This window comes from Dermacentor variabilis, chromosome 9 (genome assembly GCF_050947875.1).
Source record: "Dermacentor variabilis isolate Ectoservices chromosome 9, ASM5094787v1, whole genome shotgun sequence".
In the NCBI taxonomy this organism is placed as follows: domain Eukaryota; kingdom Metazoa; phylum Arthropoda; class Arachnida; order Ixodida; family Ixodidae; genus Dermacentor; species Dermacentor variabilis.
Window position 1 is genome coordinate 93,230,516 of NC_134576.1, and position 22,968 is coordinate 93,253,483.

Sequence of the window (22,968 nt, forward strand, 5' to 3'; positions counted from 1 at the left end):
CAACTACTCAAATGCACAGTTTAAATAGAGTAATGTATGCGAATATAAATCTGGGCTACTAGAGGCCGTCTGTTTGAACGCCTCGTGGTTTCTAGGGTACATTTAATGGTGGGGAACAAATTATAGCCACTCCCAAGTGTGAGCAGTAGCCCGCCTCGGTGTACTGAGAGTGCCAGGACCTTGTGCTGGCCTCGGCTAACACCATGCAGGTGAGCCTATTGCGCAAGTGTATACGTAACAGACACCGGTGCGTATGCCCTCTTGAGGGCAGCTCTCGAGCAACTCCGAGCGCTCCTGCTTAACCACTAAAAGTGTGTGTTGCTAAAACGGAAAACAAGATTTTGGCTGTCTAGCTCTCTCCGTTCACCATATATTTCCTTCATTAGCTTCGCTAATTATGGTTCCTAGCGGTAATGAAGATCAAGCAATTAATGCGGCTAACTTGTACTGATTTAAGCGGCGGCTGAACAAACGAAGCTTTAGCCACTTAGCCAACATTCCAATAAATTGCTGCTCAAACGAATACAACTGTCGTTTTGCAACCGCTGGTTCTACGCCGAGGTTTTCATCGTTAGGCCGCAGTTAGTAAATTTCTGCAGAGCGGAACAATACGTACTTCGTCTCCATTACTAATGGGAGCCTTTTGTCTTGTTTCGGCGTTTACTAATGTTTTATTTTAGTGGATACGCCGTGACGTGTAGTAAATAAGTTTACCAGGAAGTCTCCTACCTGAGTGGGATACCGCGACAGTGAACAAAGCCACACAGAATGTTCTTGCCAATTTTCTGCAGCCAACTATGGTAAAGCCTACTATATTTATTGAGAGTCGAGCGATCGAATTAGTGTCCGTTCATTGAAGAGGGATAGGGAGGAATACCATATACTATTCCCAAAGAAACTATAAGGCCCGAGTCTGGGCCTCCTGGTAGAGTCACGACTCTTGGCCCAGCACTATATTGATGTGCTGCACCAGGAGGGCCATAGTCCGTTCATTGTGGTACAAAAGAAAGCGCAAGACGCAACGAGCATAGGACCACGCATGACAAGTGTTTTTTCTGTGTCTTATGTAGCAGATGCATATTATAGGATTAGACGAACCTAATCCTTCCCTTACAAAAGTCATTTGAGAAATTTCGTTGCCATTCTGGTTACATTTCGTAGCCTTCACTAGAGTTTCTGTTTGCGCTGCAAATGAATACCGTGTGTAATTTTTAAAAAGGTGTCTTGTCGTAAGCTATCGAAACATGATAAGCAAAATTCCACAGCCTACTTACAGCCAGAGCCCATCGATCACTAACTGCTTGCGTTCCATGAATGCATGCAACAGAGCTTATACTTATTGTGTATTGTATACACGTCACCCCGGCCCTGTGCGCAGAATGCTACAGAAGAGAAGGACCTGCGCTGTTATCTGAGCGTTCCGCACCCGTACTACCGAATAGGCCCGGTCAAAATGGAGGTCATGAGCCTAGAACCCTACATCGTCCAATTCTACGACGTCATCTCGCCCAAGGAGATACAAGCAATCCGCAGGATTGGGGACCCCATGGTGAGTCACTTTGTGATATTCCGTGGAGATAGCGTCGCACTTTCTGGCGGCTAAGTGGGTAGTTTTCTCAATAAAGACCAGCGGAGGCAACATTTTTGCCACTAGGCGGCCTCACCATGCCATGGCATCGACCTTCTGTTCGCCGCATTACTGAAAGAAACTTCATCATTGAAGTGCCATGCACATAGTTTTATCGGTACAAGCAGAAGAGAAAACTTCTACTCGTGCACTCGCATCATTGTCAGTCTCTATCAAAAGTCGCCAGTTGCCCATGCTTGCATCGCCCAATGTGTAAGACTAACCTGGCAAACCTAACTAGTCAATGTATTGCATTGCGCAGTGTTCCTGAATCCTAAAGAAAGGATACGTTGCAAAGTTCTTCGCCGAGGCTAATACTTCGTCTCTGCAACCCTTGATAGAAAGGACTAGAAAGCGTAGCAGGCGACCCTGCTGATACATCAGTGATGCGAGCCGGCATAGCTAGTCCTACTCTCTGCTTGCTTTTGTAGTTCTCGGAAACTAATATTCGTCGGGACGGCTTCCAGCTGTTCAACTCAAGCGCATGATTCAAGTAAACTCGCAAACCAAAGGGACGGGTTGTATACTGTCATTCTCAAACTAGCAGAAGCAAGCAGAACGTGTAGTCAAGCATCACTCCGGCATTATTCGTGAGTGAATATTTAGGAAACAATTTCCCGGATTTCCTCTCCTCTGCAAATGAAAAAAATCAGCTCCCTGTTGCTCGTCTGTGCCAAATCGATCCATCTTGCTGTTCCCATAATCCAACCAATCCCGATAGACACATAGGATCGCAGCGCAGTCGCAATTTACCGCGATAGCGTTAGGGGCCAGTGTCACAGAAAATCCGGTGTCGTGGTCCGGCGTCGGACGTCCTGTGAGCGAAAGCTGTAGATATTCTATATGCCACTGAAGTTCTTCTGTGCCTATAGTTCCTCATACATTGTCTTACATTCTTTACAAAGTTATTCCTTGGAATTCTGAGAATGACAGCCCTTAACAAATCTCATGACTCAGACCACCGACAGCGTAAGCCTTTTATGTCAAATCTTCTCAGACTGAAATATTAAAAGTGCGAAAAAATAAGAAAAGATCGCCCAACGCAAGACTCTGCATTTTTATTAGGAAGCTCCCCTTCATGCATAGGGTTCGCCGCCAGCGTTACATGGTAAACATTACGTTCACATAAGCGTCAGTTGCCGGGAAGCATGAGAAGCGGTCGGGGATATTTCAATGCTATTGCGTTCCACTCTTAAAGGCGAAGCTTAAGCGTCCTCCAAATTTTATGCACAATCGTAACTGGCCTGCTCGTGAAATCGGCTGTGTCTCAATGCTCGATGAGATCATCACTGAGTCGTGTTCGAGTCCGTGCACATGGGCGTCACCGGTAGTATTGGCCAAGAAAAAGGACGGGCCATGGCGCCTCTGTGTGGATTAATCATCATCGTCATCATCATCCTGGCCACTGCAGGGCAGAAGCCTCTCCCTTACTTCTGCAATTTGTGTGTGTTTGGATTACCGCCGTATTAATAAAGTGACAAAGAAGTGTATGCGCTGCCGCGATTCGATGACATCCTTGGCTGCCTCTACAGTGCGAGCTACTTATGCTCTCTTGACCTTCTATCTGGACACTGGCAAATCGCCGTCGACGATATGGCCAGAGAAAATACTGATGTTTTCCAGGTAAAAGTTACACCCTTTAAATTATGTAACGCGCCGGCCAATTTTGGGCGTATGATGGACACCTTGCTTAGAGGTTTCAAATTGTCCACATGCCTGTGCCACCTTGACGACGTTAATGTCTTTTCAGCAACATTTCACACACAAATTGAACGTGTTTGCACCATACTTCACGCTTTTCTTAAAGCCAGGCTTCAACTTATCAATATGCCGATACGGGCACCGCCAAATTGCGGCTCTAGGCTATCTTCTCGACGCTTTAGTAGTAAACCCTGATGCAGACAAAATTCGTGCGGTACGGGACTTCCCGGTTCCGAGGTCGTCCACAGACGTTTGCAGTTTTGTTCGGCAGTGTTCTTTCTTCCACTGTTTAGTTCAAGATTATGATCTTGGAGCTGATCCTGGGGAGCGGATTAGGTGATCTTGGAGCGGTCCTGGGACGCCAACGTGTGGAGCTGACCTTTGCGACGTGCTTCCTCCGCGCGGCAGAGAGTATGGTCGATAATAATAATGATAATAATAATAATGATACTTCATTGATGACTTGAGAATCATACAATGGAAGAATCGGGCCTGTCAAAGCCGCAGTGGGCTTGAACGGCAGTGCCTGGCAGACAGCGACAGGGCCATCGGTAACACGTCATTAGCTTGTAGACAAGAGTGAGAAAAAATAAACACATACACACATGACAGGCTTCCGATCACGCATTAATGTGTCTAAGAGCCTTTCTGAGACCATATTTCTTCTTCATATCTTGTATGCTTTGGGGAAGTAAATTAAACATTGCTGGGACATAATAGTTACGCAGTCTTCGACCATATCTCGTCTTACAGCGGGGTGTAACATAAAGATTCTTTGGTCTCAGGCAACGAACAGGCACATAAGGAATTTTATACTGGCTTATCCCAATATGCTTTAAGACAACAGTTTCTAGCAGCAAAGAACTGAAATCAGGTAAACACAAAGTTTTGAACACATCAGATTTTGAGGGGACATCATAAGCAACATGCTTCAGAATGCCGCGAATGACGGAGTTGACCCGGTTTACCAAATGTAGAGCGCCATGACCATAAGTAGATATCCCATACCGGATTACACTGTAACATAAGGCATGTATTTCAAGCTTTCGGACAGACAATGGCATGTAAAATTTAATATTATACAAAACACAACACACTGCGATAGTTTTTGACAAATATATGCGAAATGAGAGTTCCAGCATAAATCACTGTCATAAAAAAACACCAAGGTATTTATTTGAAGAAGCGTATTGCACAGGGTCACACGAACAGGGATTGCAATGTGATGTGTGCAAATATAATGGGGGCGATAGGGTAACTTGCTTGACAGGGTTGTGGAAACAGATTAGATGAGTTTTGGACGCATTGACATGGACTACATTATTCCGAAACCAGTCCATCACTTTTGTTGTTGCCATTTGTAAAGAAGAGATGGCGTCAGTGTAACTTCGAGCGTGTGAAACAAGGACAGTGTCATCAGCATGCTGATATAATTTGACATTCAGAACATTAGATAAATCGTTAAAACATAAATTAAATAATAACTGACTTAAGATTGAACCTTGGGGGACGCCAGCTTTAATTTCGGTCAGGTTGCTACGAAATTTTCCAATAGACGCAAGTTGGTGCCTGTGAGATAAGAAGTTCGTCAGTATCCGCAAAAACGCACCCCGAAAGCCTAGCAAAGAAAGTTTAGTTAGTAGTATGCTATGACAGACGCTGTCAAACGCTTTGCGGACGTCGAGAAACAGTGCACAAGCAATCTGATTGTGTTCAAACGCAGATTTTAGTGTATCAGAAAATCATCAAGCAGCAACTGCGTACCTCGATTTGGCACAAAGCCATACTGGCTAGGAGACAACACGCCATGATTGTTTAAAAAGCTGCTCATTGTCTTGAGCAGATGTTTTTCCAATATCTGCCCAATGCATGAAAGGATTGAAATAGGCCGGTAGTTTTCGATATTGTTGCGTGCACCGCTTTTAAAAAGAGGAATGACCAGCGCATTTCTCACATTATCGGGAATGATGCCAGTGGAAATAATATTGTTTAAAATGAGTAGTATCACACCTTTTATTGCTTCGAAAGTTCTGCGCAGCTCTAATATTGAAATACCATCAATTGCTGGAGACTTCTCTGGTTTTAGACTGAAAAGGATTCATTTCAGATCATGTTCCGAAAACATGCAAAGAAAGACGGATTCTGAAATAGTAGTTTGCAATGTGCAAATGTCTGGATGAGGTCTCGCTACACCAGACACTTTGGAAAACAATGAGTTAAAATCATTAGCGGTGGCAGTATCATTTGAACAAAAGCGAGACATCAGATCAACATGGCGATTAGCATTTACATCACCACCTCTAAGATTGTTAAACAGGGACCATGTTTTCCTGCTGTCCCAACGAGCGTCCGTGAATTTTTCTCGTATCTGATTACGTTTTGCTAGACGTATCATCGAATTGACCTTATTTCGAAGCTCTTTGAACCGAAGCCGCAAAGCAGTACAATTAGGACTTCTTTTTGTTTGAACCCATAACAAGTTTATTTTTTTTGCTTTTATTGTCGCGAGTATTTCTGTCGACATCCATTTTTGATACAAATTACGTTGTTTAATTTTACAGACCCGTGTAGCTGCAAGCCGGAAATCGGTGAACAGTGTTACAAAGTTGCCATAGGCGTCGCCTGGAGGAAAATTCATCAAGAAGTTATACCAGTCGTGATTCATTACAAATTTGTCGAAAGCCAAGGGGAAAACAATTGAGAATTGTTTGACTTCGTTTGGAGCGACCAAGCGAGTAGTGTCATCATTTAGAGAGCAGCAGACCATGTAATGATCAAAAAGTTTCGCTGCAATAACGGCAGATTTGACACTCAAGTTATGTGCACGTATATTTATATGATCTATGCAAGATGTGAAGAGATGACCAGCAAGAGAGAGAGAGAGAGATTGGCAAGTTTACAGACATTACAGATACTCCGTGGCTACATAACAGGCCTGCGGATGCATTTTGTGCTTTTCTGACCACAACCAGCAACATTGCGGTTGCGCCCCATGTCCCATGTCCCAGGCGCCCCATGCGCCCCTGCAGAACGACACCATGACTAAATAGCGCCGTGACGCGGGCCGGAATTCTTCGCGCGTAGTTTCACAGACAGTGTTTTGCAAGCCCCTCCCCCCCCCCCCCATTTGGAAATGACATTCAAATAATTACTAACTGTCGTCGTTGAAGGGCGTAGCGTATCTATGTTGACATAGATACGCTTCATAGAAGGTGTCTGATAGAAGAGGAGGAGTGAGCAGTAAAAGGGAGAATGGTGCCATCGAAGCTGTGGGGTGGTCTAGCATAAAGAAGATAGAAGGGACTTTAGCTGGTGCTTTCATGCTTTGCAGTGTTTCAGGCGTATGTGACAAAAGGCAAGATGTCAACCCAGTTTTCTGCCTGTAATTTAGAAAATTGGGAATCATGTTGTTCAAAGTTCTGTTGGTGCCCTCGACAAGACCATTGTATGCGGGTTATAAGGGGTCGCGTGGCGAAGCTGGCAAGCACAGAGACGCAACAGCTATTCGAATACGTCGGCAACAAACTGGCGACCCAGATAGCTCACAATAATGCGAAGGAGCCTATGACGCAGTACAACGGAGGACAGGAGGAAGCTCTAAACGTCGATAGCTGTGGCCGTCGCCATCATTGCGGTTTCAGATGGTCAGATGGTCGACGCTGAGTACAATCCAACGGTTGTCGTTTGATGAGCCCAGGAAGCAGCCAAGCAGATCTACTCCAAATATTTCGAAAGCAGATTATGGTGGTGCATAGGGTAAAAGAGCCCGACCGGAGCAGTAGTGGGGTGCTTGAATTGCTGGCACTTGTCACAACTGGCCACATATTTTTCTATATTCGGTCGCATACAAGGCCAGTAGAATAGGCACTGTATGCGATGGTATGGTGTGGTGAAATCCACGTGCCCAGCGGTCGCGTCATCGTGCATAGCATGGGTCACCTTTGTTCTCAAATCCTTAGGAACAACTAGGAAGAGGCGGACACCATCAGACGCGTAATTCTTTCTGTAGAGCAGGCCATCTTGTATACGAATGGCAGTGTTACCTGTCAGCTGAGCAGCTCAGGCGACGAGGGCATCCAAGCATCGGTCGTTGCACTGCTCTTCCCGGTAGGTGACCAGTTCGGGAAAAAATGCCGTGGCAGCCAGAAGCTCACGGAAATTGTCGGCGTCACATGTAGCTGTTGGTTGAGGTAACCCCGAAGGGTAGCGGTGTCCGCATGATGGCGGCTACTTTTGTAACGGCTTGCAGTCAAGTACCTGCAAACATAGCGCCCATCAAGCAAGGCGGCCGCTCCAAGATCAGCTATGATTCGCGGCTTAAGAATGGCTTCCGGTGAGTTCTGCCAGGAGTTACTGGCTCATTACACCGCGGCTTTCGTCATCACCGATCGCCTAAATGATGTAGCCTACTTATTTGCTCGTCTCGTATCTCATTGCTAAGAAGACGCAGCTTGCTCATGTCGCCCTCCAGAAGCGCTGATATCCCCGTGTCTCGGAGTGCACGTAACAGTTACTCGGCCAGCGGGCTTCTTCTGTGAAGGGAGGAGTGTTACGCTAAAGCGAAAGCAAGGACGGACGAAGAGGAGGACGAAATGCGCTTGTCTTCGGAGAGGCTCGGTGTCGGCGCGGCAACTCTTCTCCCATTTAAGGCTGCGAAGTACCGTGCCCATAAGCGCTTCAAATGTCGCAGGCGCGTTGCACAAATCAAAAGGCATAATGCTGTATTCGAACAAGCCGTCTTGTTTCACAAAAGCGCTTTTCTCTTTGTCGGCTAAATGCATGGCTATCTACAAGTAGTCCGATCGGAGGTCCACAGATAATAAGTAGGATACGGAATGAAGACAGTCGATAACGTCATCGATACGTTGAAGGAAGTACAATCTTTTTTTCGTCATATAATACAGAAGCCGGCAATCGACAGAAAACGTCCAGGACCCACCGTTATTTTTCACCTTGATGACCGGCGCAGCCATAGTGCTAGAGGAATCTTGGATGGCGGCCTTGGCTAGAATGTCGTCGACTTGTAGAGCGATGATCTCGCACTCCAACGCGCACACGCGGTATGGCCTCATGAAATGCACGGACCCCGAGTCGATCCTGTGGCGAGGCCGTGTAGTTGAAACGTGAACAAATCGAACAATGAAGCATGCTTGCTTAGGACGCTGACCAGGGCTTAACACTTCTCTGAAGACACTGACTTATTGATCATGTTTAGAAACGACAATAAGTCTTGAGGGACACCGGGGCCAGCCCCGTGCGCTCTGGCTTCGTGCGACGTGTCATCAGTTAAAGAGTCTATGTTGAGACTAGCATCCCCTTCAAAAGTGGCAAGCCGCATACCGATGGATTGCACAACAGGCTCCCAGGATAAATTTGTTCCCCATAGTGCTGTTGTTCCGCAGGCCAGAGACAGGACACATCGAGGTACGAGTACACTTTTCTTCATAACGCTCAAAGGCACAGGGTCAACATTACAATCATATGTGTGGGACGACAACACCATAAGCAGCAACGCGAACACTGAATAAGGAACGTGTAGGCAAGACGGCATCTTCAATGACAGCGACAGCGTGCGAAAAGGCAGCAGCTGGGCTGGCAGGAGGAGACACGACGAAAAGCTCGACGGTACGGCAGTTAACAGTGGCAAAGCACTCATGTAGGAAATCGAGGCCAAGAAATACGCTGGGTGCAGATTTAGCAAGCACTGCGAATTCACTTTGATATACGTTAATGGAAAAATGAACGTTCACGGTGCACACACCAACATGACGGGTAAATTAAATCTCCACTCACAGCACGAAATGTATTAACGTTAGCCCATGGAAACATCACTTTACTTCCTAGTCGCATTTTTAAATTCGGCCTCATAACGGTGACACTCACTACTGTGTCCAATAAGGCCAAAGTAGCAACATTGTAAACTAAAACACGGATATTATGATGACACATGGCGACTGGAGGAGGCATAGGCGCTTGTAGCTGAAGATGACTGACGAGCTTTCCTCCCTTGGTCACGCAGCCTAGTTTCCCAGCGGCGGTGACGTGAGACGTAGTCGCGGAGATAGAGACCTGCGCTGGCCCGAAGGCACCGGCGTCAAGCTGCGCACAAAAGCTGGTGATTCGCCACGGTAATTCACTTGGTGGTTTGTCCACTTTCAGAGTCGATCACAAGCCCAACGTGTCCCGTCACTGCGCCCATTGCTACGCCAATAACGAGCAGGCGGTCACTCATAGGACAGTGGTGACGTGCGACGATGATGAGGACAAAATCAGATAACGTGTCCGCGAATGCCACATTGGAGCGAGATGGGGCGCGTACTGGGTGCACTGAAATGGTCAGAAGAATAACTGGCACGGCCGTTCCACTCTTAAGAAACTGCAGGCGGTCTCCGTTAGTAATTGCCGTAGAACTGGTAACTGGAATGCGCGTTCATGGAAGGATTTGGCCCTGTTGGACGCGGCGCGAAGTCGTAGGCATCTACGAAGGTGGCTGTGATGGATGTCTCACAAAAGGCGCCGGAAGAACATTGCTCTCAAACCCGAGCAGTCGCGATGGAACCCGCGTCGCCTCGGCCAAGCTCTTCGCGCACCACTAGGCGAATCACTGACGCCAGGTCGCATGGAGTTGAGAAAACGTCAACACAGCCGACGTTAGTTACATTCGCCAGGCAGCCGAACTTTGGTGTGAAACGCCGAGCATTCAGTGCTTCAAAGATGGGGAAGTGCTTAAGGACGTCGCTCTTGAACTCTAGACTGTCCTTTCCGATGAGGGACTGGTATACGTCCGCGGCGTTGCGTCTTACATGATGACCAACTTTGACCTCTTCTGTCATGTGAGGATTCAGGGCCTTGCGCAACTTGAACATTTCCTCGATGTATGTTGTGCAGGTTTCGCCTGGAACTTGAGCTTGTTGCATTGGCGTTTGCTCTGCACGCTTCTTTTTAGCAGACAGATATCCGAAGCACTTCTTGATTTCCTCTACGAACTTCTTCCACGTCGTTAAGCTTTCCTCGTGGTGTTCAAGCCACGGAAACGAGTTTCTCTTGACGAAGAAGGCAACATTGTTAAGCTGCTCGGTGGTATTCCACCTACTGAACCGACTTGCTGAGTAGTAGAAGCTGAGGGATCCGTCCAAGCCTTCACCAGCTTTTCCGGCGAAGGTTCGTGGCTCGATGTAGGGCTGCCATGAGATGCTGAAAGAAGGTTGAGGGTTGTTGCCGTCGGGAGCCATCTCTGATGGAACAACGGTAATTCTTCGACTTCGGCGAATCTCAACGGATTGCGCCTCTGTGGCCGGCTCTTCGTCGTTCTTTTGGTGGCGCCGGTCTTTCACCCAGCGCCTTCACCAAAACTATTACGACGGTGTGCGTTTAGTTAAAGAATTAAAGATGAATGGAGGATAAAAGGAGAAGGGTTTCCGGCGGCGTCACCAAGCCGCTCCAAAGACAAGCGTGCTTCGTCCTCCTCTTCTTCTGCCCTTGCTGTAGCTTTTGCTTAATGGCATTGTCACGCTGTCGTAAAGGTGAAGAACGAGACCGCGGCATGGAGTAGAGCCACGAAACTATATACAAGGCCAAATTTGTGCCCCCAAACAGAAGTGGCGCTCGGTCAGAACGACAGAAACAAGCGCACGCGTGGATCGTCGAAATCTGGTCCAGGCACGTCGGCTATTTTTTACATGACTCAGCGTAGGTTCTAATACACAAAACTATTCTCGTCGACCCTGTAATCTGATTACACAATGTTCGGCGGCAACACAGAGAATAGAATCGGCGTGAACATTCGAGAATGCTCTGATAAATACGGCTGTGCCTTGCGCCGAGCAGTAAAGTTGAAAGTATGTGGAAGTTGGTAGTATGTGGAAGAGCGGTAAATGGAAAAAGCATAAACAATCTACGCATGTCGTTATAGTAAAGATGTCTTCGTAAGATGTCAGCATCAGCCCTGGTAGTGCTGCCTTCGCATAACAACAAGCAAGTACAAGCTGACAAACACGCTGAAAGGCCCCGATAAGGCACGGATTGAGAAAGCAGAGCGCAACTATTCTTCATATTTTATAAAAACAAATAGAGCAACCAACCCAACCCCCCTACCACTTCAGTTTGCGCTTATCGGCGCACATGACCAAGAATACCAAAGTGGGAAGGACAGCGCCACGTATATCGGTCGTATTTGTAGATTAAATCACTGAAAACTACACTTCGTGTGCAAAAAAATGCGGTTGGTAAGAATTTACCTACTGACGCGGTTAAAAAAGCGTTCCAATGAGCATGAGGAACTCATTCGTTTCATCAACGACAGTTGCACAAGGATCATCTACACCTTTTCTCAAGCTCTAAATTTCACCTACGAACCTTTCTGTATCATAAGACTCCGCTAGAATATATTTCGTAGCTAACATAGCAAGCACCAAGTCTTAGCTTAATCTCTTGAATACAGGAAAGCAATGTTCCAGAAAGTAGGGAATCCTTCGCAGATGTACGATATGCCAATAGAAGCAACATTAGATCAAAGACCACTCCGCTCTACGATTTCTCTCACTCTTCGGCAGTACTAGTGTCTGCTTGTAGACGGTTCTTACAGTTAGTCGTGACTGACGCCCTGACGTAACCATTGCGGACATTGTCAAATTCTGTACTAGCGGCATTTTGAACCAATCGGAGAAGCTGTGGCATGCCTCTGGCCCAATCAGTACTGAACGAACCGAAAATTCGACAATATAGCTGTATTTGATGAAGTCCACAACAGTGCCCCTGGTCATACGGACAGTTTGGGAACTCCATTCAGGCGGGGTTTCCTGGACAACACCATCAACATTCGCGGCCACTGTACAAGGCCATAGCCGGCCTCCAATGTGTAGACTGCATACAGTGTGATATGTGAGAAAAAAATGACTCCTCATTGGTTGAAAAGCCTGTATAAGTTGTCTATATGTATATTTTTATGCGGAAGGTAGATTTTATAATATAATCCTGTATTATTGCGTGCAAAGGCAAATTCAGAGGCACCAACCTGCATTTTTGTTGCACTCGCATTCGACACTGGCCATGCCGTTTCACCCAGGGCCTTCACCACGGCACGATGACTTGCAATTTTTCACTGCGCTGTGAAATCGCATTATTTCCTGCGCAGCTGGCCCGTGCCACAGTCGTCGAGACGATCGAAGAAACGGTGGACCCCGCTCGCATCAGTCAAGTGGCGTGGCTAGAGCCAGACACCGACCCGCTGCTAGAAAGGGTCAACCAACGGGTGGCCATGCTCACCGGACTGTCCACAGACTACAAGCGTGGAGACTCTGAGATAATACAGGTGGGTATATGCATTGATAAAAAATGAAAAAAGAAAAACACTTTCATATGTATGTCCGAATCCCAGCAAACTCGTACATCAAAGGCAGCCAGACTGCGTAAGAAAGTTCTCATACCGTTCGGAAGTCATTTAGGTCTGGTTTGCCGCAGTTTATGCATACCCAAAACCTAAAGAAACGCTTAACATATATGGTACTTTTTCCGGGTATCTTATGTCTATATCCGAGCTTAGTACCTATATATACACTCATTTATATCCGACGCGTGTTGCTGTGTGCTGTAGCGGCTGTATACAGGGTGTCCCAACTAGAAGCCCGGAAATACACCCGATATTGGCGCGTGACTGCCCACTCGAGATACTTTGCGCGTATTCCCTGCGCTTCTTTCCCGCTCGGAAAAACACGTTTATGTAGAGCTTACTGGGCAACAAAAAGCTGTATCAGGAGCTTTTCATGTTACTCTACAATTTTGCAATTACACTTTTCATCTATTATATTTCAGAAGTTTATCAATGAAGTAAAGATAATTATATGCCAAGGCAGAATGCAAAAATAATCTCAGCATCTCAGAGCGACGGCAAATAACATTACCTTGGTTGGGCTCACACGGCATTTGCTCATTTTTAAATCTTGGCGCATTGCAGTTGGGACACCCTTTAAATCCCTTCGAACTTCGCGAGCTCCACGCTCTGCGTCGCTCGCTTAGCGTTCGCAATGTCGCCTTTCCTTTGTTTTTCCTGCATGGTGGTTGCGACGAGCAGTACGGCTCCTACGGACCGGGTGGCCACTACGAAGCGCACGCCGACTACTTCATGGGGGGACTCACGGAGGAGGAGGTAAGTTGAGCATCAAAAAGGCTGGCTCCACATGTGAGTCTTCGAAATGATGAACACAGTGAACGTTGTGTGACTCAGCATTGACAAGAAAACACAACTGCCGTACTGCAGAACAAAAATTTTAAAATTAAATCATAGTAGCGTATTGTTACCATTACCGGTTGCCACCAAATATTAATGTGCATTGTTTGGTCAGCATGAACGGTGCTTACCCTGCGTGTGTATTTGAGACCAAGTGGGCGTAGTAACGATAACAGTGGCACGGCAACGTTACGCAATATCACTCTATAGAGTGATAGTCCATTGTTCCAATTGTTTCCACATTAGTATACTAATGGGGAAACAATTAGTGTGTTTCTGATAGAGAACGTGACAAAAAAAGAATTTTTTAATCTTTTAGGATCTAGCGCGCCAAAACCACGATCTCGTCATGACGCAAGCCGTAGTGGGACCACAAATGATTCTGAGCATCTGAGGTGCACCTAAATCTAATCCCACGAGCGTTTTTGCATCTCGATTCCATCTAAACGCCGCCGTCGCGGCAGGGGTCAAACCCGTGACCTCGAGCTCATCAGTACGACATCATAGCCACATAGTGGTGGGTAACCAACAATAATCACTCACGTCATTGTAGACATGATACATTAACTAAGGAAGGCACATGTTGACCATTTAAGACTAAAGGGCCCACCTGAGCGCGAATACGAAACGTCGTTTAATGGAGAAGAACCGGGTGTTAACCGAGGGGCGCCACCTTTATTATTCATATCATAAGAAGCCAACAAACACTGACGCCAAGGGCAACATAGGGGAAATTGCTTGTGCCTAATGAATAAAATAAAGAAAGGATATAATAATGGAAATGCAAGTGGAAGAAAAAACAACTTGCCGCAGGTGGGGAACGATCCCACGATCTTCGCATGGGAAGGTTGCGGGATCGTTGCCCACCTGCGGCAAGTTGTTTTTTCGCCAACAAAGACAAAAATTATCGCAAACGAAGACGTCGGGAAAAATGTATTTGAGACGATCTCCATAAGTATAAAAGCAGACGGCACGAGGCAAACAAACGAAAACACTGCAGAAGGCGCCGGACACCGCCCCAACAGCAGCAGACGACAGGCGCGAGTCCGTGCTCTGATGTCACACGAGCGATGCTCGCAGCACCTCTGTAGTTCGTTCTCGGGATTAATAGGGGTAGCGTTCCTTCACCTTCACACTTCACCCTTTCCCTATCTCTCCGACTTTCCCCCGTGCGCCTTCTATGGGAACTGCGAGTGCAGAGCGGCAAAACGGTTCAAATCATTATTTTTCCCTCCTCTCCCCTTCCTCTCTACCATTCTGTCTAGCTTCCTTCTGGACTTGCACGCTAGAAGAAATGAAAGGCGCGTAATTTCTGCAATGCACCTGCGGAGGGGTCACTCATAATTAACGCTCTCAAGAGGCTAATGTGGCGACGCCCACGGACCTCCCGAAGATATTGTGCATATTCAACGTGGTGCAAAGGTCCAAACGAGTTTCTCGCGTAGATTTCCTCTCTGCTGCGCTCCTGTCATGTGTACACACGCTTTGAATCACCTCTAGACGCGGTTTGCCAGACAGCAGCAGCAAAAGCAGTGGTAAAGAAGAAGAAAGAGGCAAAGAAAGCTTCGTTTTAATACTGGGAAGTCGAAGAAACCAACCCAGACACGAGTACACACGTAGTGAAAGTGATGGCTCCGTCGTGGTTGACATTTTTTGATGCAGATTATTTTTCGTCCCGAACGTCAATGCATGTTCAGTAGACTGGGGTCTCCGTTTTGTAGCCAAACTGTATATGGCTACCTCGGCAAATTTTCTGCGTCCGTGCGTGTGCACGCCCCACGTCGACTAAGAAAAATTCTCGTCTCCAAACTTAGCGTAAAAGAGAGCCCAGCCTTGTAGGTTCGTTAGCATAAGTGTCAATACCTACGATGGATGGCTAATTGTTTATTCTAGTGCGCTCGTCGCAAGTGACAACTCGAGTGTTTGATGACCCATAGTTCCCGGCGCGGCACACGTTCACCGCCTCTTGGGGGCTCGTCGCTATAGCAACCAGTGGCGCAACCCACCAACAGGGACACCCGTAGCATCCATCTTTCTGTGTCCATGTAAAGGCCGTAAGAAACGTACACGCATGTATTGTCCATTGTTTGTTCGTCTACAGAGTGACGTCAGTGTCGCCTAGCGGCCTTATCGGCTGTTACTACTGAGCAGTTCTATGGGGCGGACGTGTATCGTGCGCACGGAAGAGGAGCAACGTGTCCGTCAAGAACGACGACTGGAGCGACAGCTAGAATGAGTGCAAAGGCGGCGGGAAGCCGCTATAGCATCGACGAGCCTGGCCCGTCGTGTGCGACGACCGAAAAAGACCGGCGGCGTTGCCGTCAAAAACGGCGGCGTGACCAGAACAGGGGATGTCAGCGCCGGCGACGGCAAACAGCACTCGCGAGACGCGGGCTTTAAGTGCATATATATATATATATATATATATGATCATAGATATATATAACTTTGTCATTTTAGAAGAACGCATAACAGCTTGGCTGGTCGTTCTTCGTCTCAGCGTGCAAAGGCCAGGGAATTTTTTTCATTACGGCACGCGATACTGCGTCTGCATGAAGCTAATGCGGCTTTTGGTGTGCCTTTTTACTAACTCTTCTTTTCTTTCCACCCGCTTCACACAGCTAGAACAAATCGACGAGAAGGATAAGGAGTACGGAGACCGCATCGCCACCTTCATGTTCTACGTGAGTTTACGGCAGCCACCCTCGCACTGCTCGACGTCCCAGACTCGAGGCGTGAGAGCGTGCTGTTCGGTTCACTTTCTCGCAGTCTTTTTCAAAGGTTTTCTTTTTCCTTGCCTTTTTTTACAGCTTGGAAAGAGAAAAGACAACATTCCCTCTGTGACTTCGGGGCACTTCAAATATCTCGCCTAGACAGCGCCATTCAAACACGACCTAATTACGGCATGTTTCTGAGCAACATTATTTACTGGAGGATTTTTTATTCTCCGTAAACATATTAGCATTCGCGAAATATCTGGTTACCGTAGAGAGGTGCATGACGGAGACAACTCTGGTGGTGACATCTTGTGCCGTAGAATTTTACACTACGGCGCACATACGTCTAATCTACTGCACTGCCCTGCCGTATTCTACTAAATACTGGTGTAAGACATTGGTTATAGCTACGTAGTCGTCAACGTTCCGTCTCTTCATGGTTTTTCTTCTATGAGTAGACTCACCTATCGCAAACATGATTTAAATGCATTGTAGTTGGACAAAGCGTCGCGGGATGGCGCTACCGGATTTTCTCTAGCCGACCACGGCTCCTTTACCCCGTTAATCCGTTAACGGTAAGAAGTTAGGGCAAGAAGTTTACAAGCTCAAGATCTAAAATATAAAATGCATTTCAGGTGCATGTGAAACATGGAGATTTATTTCGTACTTGGCAGTGTTGCTATCCGCCTTCGTCGAGTTTAGCATTCGTAGTGCATAAGAATGTTTTGGTCTTACGCTACACCCAAGAATCTCGGCTTCTCGACAGTGCCGAGTGTATGTAATGAAGCCGTCCCGCTTTCCTTTGTAACGTAGCTTTGGAGAGATAGATGAGAACGAGCCATGAACTACTTGAAGAAAAGAGCGCTACGAAGACGCGGACTAAAAGAGGAACATGTACGACGGACAAATTCCGTCGTACGTGTTCCTCTTTTAGTCCGCGTCTTCGTAGCGCTCTTTTCTTCAAGTATGCGAAACCAACTCGCCCCCATCAAGCTTCTGCTGCATAAACTATTACTTATAAAAAGCACCGAAGTACCACTCATGAAAGTGGTAATCGGTGTTTTGAACGACATGACTCTGCGCATTCCTGGCTGCAGCGACATTCGTTACCCTGCCATTGTTAATCCCTTCCGTGATAACAATTATAATCTCCCATTTCATGCAGTAGTAAACGATATTTAATTTCATTTTGGCACTGTCTCTTCTCTTTTTACTTCTTTACGAAGGTGGTCGTCGCATTCTTATGGTGATTATAACTGTTCTGCCGTAATAAATGGCCTATTTACTTTTTCTTTTGCTTTCACCGTGACAGCTTTCAGACGTGAGTTTGGGAGGTGCCACTGCGTTCCCCTACGCCAAGGCGGCTGTCCCTCCGCGAATGGTAAGTGTCCATGGATCAGTCTATTTTACGTGGCAAAAAAGAAAGTTCGTACAAAAATGTTTTCAAAACACCCGGACTCATATAACAGAACTTTCGTGGACCTGGAAACTTGTCAAAGGCCTCCTTAAATGAATAGAAAAGAGAATAGCTGGAAAATGCTCTTCAAAGAAATGCGTAAGGTAATATTACATGTGCTATCAGTAAAGATTGTACTCGGCTGTACAAATTGTTCGTTTTGTTTTTGTGTTTTTTTTTCCTTTCCATTTGCGTAGTGTGACAGCACCGAGTTACTCTCATAACGCTACCTGAATTTTTTCGATCATACTCTCAAAACAATTTTAATGATGGAGTCATTGCAGCATCTAGCGCTTACTTTTGTCCGCAAAGCGTAAAATTTTGAGGTAACACCATTGCTTCAATATAAATGTGCCACCTACCTATCCTCAGAAAGATCGCTTGGAAGGATCGCTTGAAACCTGGTAGGAGATAAGTCGCATCGTGATGTAAACGGAAGTGACGTTTATGAGTGGCCTTTTCTAGGTTCCTACGGCAAGATAAGAAGCACCCGTGAGGTAAAGAACGACAAAGCTGAAAATTCAAAGAGTCGGTTCATGTACGTAGCGCGCGCACTCGTTGCAAAACAGGAGGAGAAGGAGGAGTAAACAAAGAGAGACGGCAGGGATGTTAACCAGAGCAGTGATACACAAAGCACACATGTGCACAAGAGCGAAGACATGGTGGCACGCCGTCTTTGCGCTTTTTCATAGAACATAGAGCCGGCCATCGGCTACAAACCATGTCCCACGTAACGTTAGTCAAGCTGTTCAACGACAGCAAAAAAAAAAAAAAAAAATGGCTGTGGCTTAGCTAAGGTTAAGCCCAAGATGCGAAGCATACTAGCCTTTATTTTAGTTGTTGAACCACTGTTTAGCCTGGTGAACTGCTGTTGCTTGGCTATATTTGGTTCGGCTAGACGAAGAAACAACTCATGCAGGCGAGCGCACGAGCTGAGACCCGGCTATGTAGCTGCGCGGCCGCAAGCGAGCGCACGAGTTGAGCCTCCGCTTTTGCAGCTGTTATGACGTCATATGGTAGCTACGCGGCCGCGCGCGGCGCAGCAAGGAAGAGCGTGGTTGTGCGGCTAGTATGCTTCGCATAAAAGAGAGAGATTAAGAAAACACGTTGCAGGATACGGTCGCCAGAGGTCGGATACCTGAGCTCAGTAGGTGTTGAAGTCGTATTTTGTGTCAATTGTGCGTGCTTGTGTGTGTGTGTGTGTGTGTGTGTGTGTGTGTGTGTGCGTGTGTGTGCGTGTGTGTGCGTGTTTATTTTACCTTTCTTTTCTTTTTTTAACAGCTTGGCTGAGGTTAGCTGGGACAAGCTGGTTCTGTACACTTCCCATATTCCATGCGGCGAATCCTTCCTAAACAAAAAAAGAAAGCAAGAAGTGTACTCTTCTCCGAATGACGTATGAGGCTAGAAAGCAGCATCCAGCAGCAGCCATGCTCACAAAAATCTCAGACACAACGCTCAGACAGCTTCGCTTTAAGAGGAGCAGTTCCTCGCGTTGAGTACAACGTCGATCGCATAGATGGAGTGGCAGTCGCATGATTTTGCCTGTCAGCGCCACGCCGTCATGCTTCAGCAGAAAATAATACTCCGCACGTGTAAAGCGGTCTCGCCGCTAGGTGCCATGATTGGGCGAGACCACGTTCTGCAGGTTACACCTTCAATCCAGCATTGACGCGAATAAATTTTAAATGAAGCCCGAATAAAATGCGTAGCACGAGGTGAGAGGGGTAAGAACAAATAGCCGGGTCTCTACACTACAACGATATACGCAGGGTATCTCAGCGAAAACTTTCAAATTTTTTTTAAAGGTTGCTTGCGGCGGATAGCAAAAGTCTAGTTCATGAGCTGGTGGACATTACTTGCACAATCAAACACCCTGAAATGCATAATCGACTAATCACCATAAAGTCACTTATCAGGTTTTTAAGTAGTTGCGTTATGTCGCGTATTGCAATTTACAAAATCTTGCCGTGGAGTTCACAAGGAACGAATGGCACCAGTAACGAGATCCCAATTCTGGAATTTTGCGGAGAAATATATTGGCATACCTGTTACTTTATTAGGAAAACATCGGTTTATGCATTAAAGCACAAAAGAAACTGGAACGCCAATGAATTTTTCCGCACACGTTGGGGATTAATATATCGAAACTCGTGTCTTCCAGATAATTCGTTCTAAGTGGATCCACCTTTAAAACTCCATGGCTAGAATTTTTAAAGACCAATATGGACCACAAGGTAATTAGTTAGGAACATAATGAGTGAAGTTTTGTGAATCAGTCGATGATGCATTTCAATTTATTGTGGAAGTAATGTCCGACTCTTCGAGTAGACCATCTCATGAACTAGCATTCTGCTATGAACCATTGGCAACGTTTCAAACTTTTTTGAAAGCGTTCGCTGAAACAGCCGGTATATATATACATCCACAAGCAATTAAAGTGTTCTTGACAGTAGATTGCTCCGCATGCATGGGCGAACTCCTATACCCAACCGATACCACGCAAAACATTGCAGGACTTACTACGCATAACATTGTCCTTCCATCCATACTACAACCTAAGAGATTATTTTACCTGAACGCCAAAGATTTCCAGACGCCACCCTGTACATGTGATATACTAACAAGCACCAACGCGAAAGATAAGAATTTAAATGAAGGCAAGGCTTAGAAGCGAAAGGCTGGACAGGAAAGGTAAGGAAAAAGCTGGTGTTGACTCCACTTAGAATAAAATGCAGTCATCGACCATGTCAGGATATGCAAACATAACCCCAGGAAGTGCCACAAAGCAGGAGGATTGGTCGACATTGAAGAAAGCTTTTTTTTTTCAGTCGACTGCTGTCGAAAGCGACACCAGATTGAAATAGTGCAAGACCAGCTGCGATTTGAAGTGAAGCTGCGATTTTTGTTTTTCGTGTTCTACAGTACTGTCGACAAACGTTTGCGAAGTTGTTCTATATTTCTGTGATGCGTTCATTTCTTAGCACGTTATCACTCTTCAACCGTTCACAATTACATATAGCTTACGTAAACGTCGGGAAAAAGCCTAGTACGCCGATTAGTATTATATCCAAACAAATTATTCACCCATTTCCTACGGAACAATGAGTTTTATAGGTTATAACATTATTTTCATAATTGGCATCTATATTTGATGTTTCTGTTGCAATCCATGTGGTACTCGTAACATGGTGCTTATTTCGTATTACACTGGCGGTCCTCATTGGTATTCGTGGTAGCGATTGTAATATTGCTACCCTTCACTGATAATAATCATACTGATGTTAACCGTTTACCTTTATGTTGTGATGTCTAAGTATAAAGCCGAGCGGCCAAAATAAACTTTACTCAAATACGACGACATGGCTCTGTGCATCGTGTGAAGTAGCCTGCCCATTCCTAAGGTCAGCGTCTTTATCGGCTAGCACGCAAATTGGTGCGACCGCAATTTATCGAGGTCGGATCGAAGTCAAGAAAACGACTACGGATATCCCTGAGCCTGCGACACGAAAATAGTCGGCAAGGCGTGCAGTCTAAACTGTGAAACACTACTCGTGGATGCCTCGTCCTGAATCAATAAGAACTATTAAACAAACAAAAGAGATTGACGATGATAATACCGAGGAACCAACTAGACAGAAATTGAAGGAGCTGGTCTCTATGCAAAGTCACAACCGATTTTAGAACGGTAAGGCTCGTTTGACCGAAAGCTGACGAACCAGGAAGAAACAGGAATGACAGGGTCCTGTCGTTCGCTTGACAAGCGTTTTCACACACCGCGTGAGACGGCGCTAACGTGACGAGGCCTTTGACCTTCATGGTCTTCCATTTCCTGGGGTTTCCCCTTTTCAGTTTCCTTATCACGATCACTGCGTCAGGAACTTCACACGGTGACCCACGGCTTCCCGAAGTTCCCGCGAGCTGCCGTTACATTTAGCACAGTTATTCTTTTCTGGCGTCTGTGTCGAAGTCTATTACATATCGTGTTACCACCCGTAGTGAATTATATCAGGCACACAGGTGGCGGGTTTTTCGAAGCATCTATGTACTCGATGATACTGCTCCTAATGCACGAACGTTTTATTGCCTGATTTCACAGTACTCGGGAAAAATATCGTGGGCTGTATCACGGACGCAGTGGCCGTGGAATACAGGAGATACCTTGTTCGTCCAGCAGAATGGCGAATGGGCATGAGGGTGCAGAAACAACGTAATCAAGTGCACAAGTTCCATTTATTCAGGCATTACCAAGCTCACATTTCTAACTGATCTTGCAGCTCGTAGGAGTAAGTGCGGTCCAATTCAGCAAGCGACCTTCTCTTACTAATATCAAAATAGTTTCACGTCAAAATAAAGGTGAATTGTATAATTTAAGGTCCCGAAATTGCTCAGTGGGTGTAGAGGGACGTTGTAGTGTGGGAGTCCGGATAATATTTGACAATCTGGGGTTCATTAACAGGAACCAACAGCGCTATACGCGAGCGTTCTTTTGTCTCGACCCCCTCGCAATGTGGCCTACGTGGTTGGGATCGAACCCGCGACCTCGCGCTCAGCAGCTCGACGCCTTGGCCACTGAGATACAGGCCTGGTTCGTAGTATTGAGAGGTCGCTATTTGCTGTCAGAGTGAAAATGCACCAGCAGATTAGACCTTTACTAACGTTTTACTGCGCCTTGCTTTGCTCACCAAGTAAATCTTGTTGAATGAGCATGAAATGAAGCCAAACCGAACATTCGAATCACCCCTCATGTGTGCGCATCCCTTCCTGCAGGGCTCGGCTGCCTTCTGGTACAACATGCGCGAGGACGGCAGCTACGACTTCCGCACCTTGCACGGCGGATGCTCCGTGCTACACGGCACAAAGCAAGGTACGTCTACGCGTGCCGCAATGCATCTCTGAAGCCGTACGGCCCGCGGCCATTCATCAAAAACCTACGGTCCACGGTATCTCAAGAAAGAAACTTTACATTTCCGCATTCTGGGCACGTACGCCAGCGTGTTACTCGGGTTTCCAACTTGTAATATTATGTACATGCAACCAGCATAGTGCTGCACGGTATTACTAGTTACACTCGCGAACAAGCTCGGAAATTTTGCTTTTTCTCACGTCCCGCGGTTCCCGAACTTCTGACGCCGACGGCAAATATGTGCCTTCAGAACCAGCTGCGCACTTTATCGTGAACAAGTGAAATGCCAAGAGATAAATTCAATCGCAAACGCAAAATGTGAAAACATTTTTGCTAGGG

General features: G+C 46.4%; 1 protein-coding gene across 1 annotated transcript in view; it reads left to right on the forward strand.

The window, feature by feature from the left end:
• LOC142557140 (prolyl 4-hydroxylase subunit alpha-2-like) overlaps nt 1-22,968 on the forward strand; it is a 124,923-nt gene that overhangs the window by 101,308 nt on the left and 647 nt on the right. The window contains exons 8-13 of the mRNA XM_075668788.1: nt 1,379-1,549; nt 12,462-12,638; nt 13,398-13,472; nt 16,175-16,237; nt 17,583-17,651; nt 22,494-22,590. Coding sequence (XP_075524903.1) covers nt 1,379-1,549; nt 12,462-12,638; nt 13,398-13,472; nt 16,175-16,237; nt 17,583-17,651; nt 22,494-22,590 — 652 coding nt within the window. The remainder of the gene's footprint in view (nt 1-1,378; nt 1,550-12,461; nt 12,639-13,397; nt 13,473-16,174; nt 16,238-17,582; nt 17,652-22,493; nt 22,591-22,968) is intronic.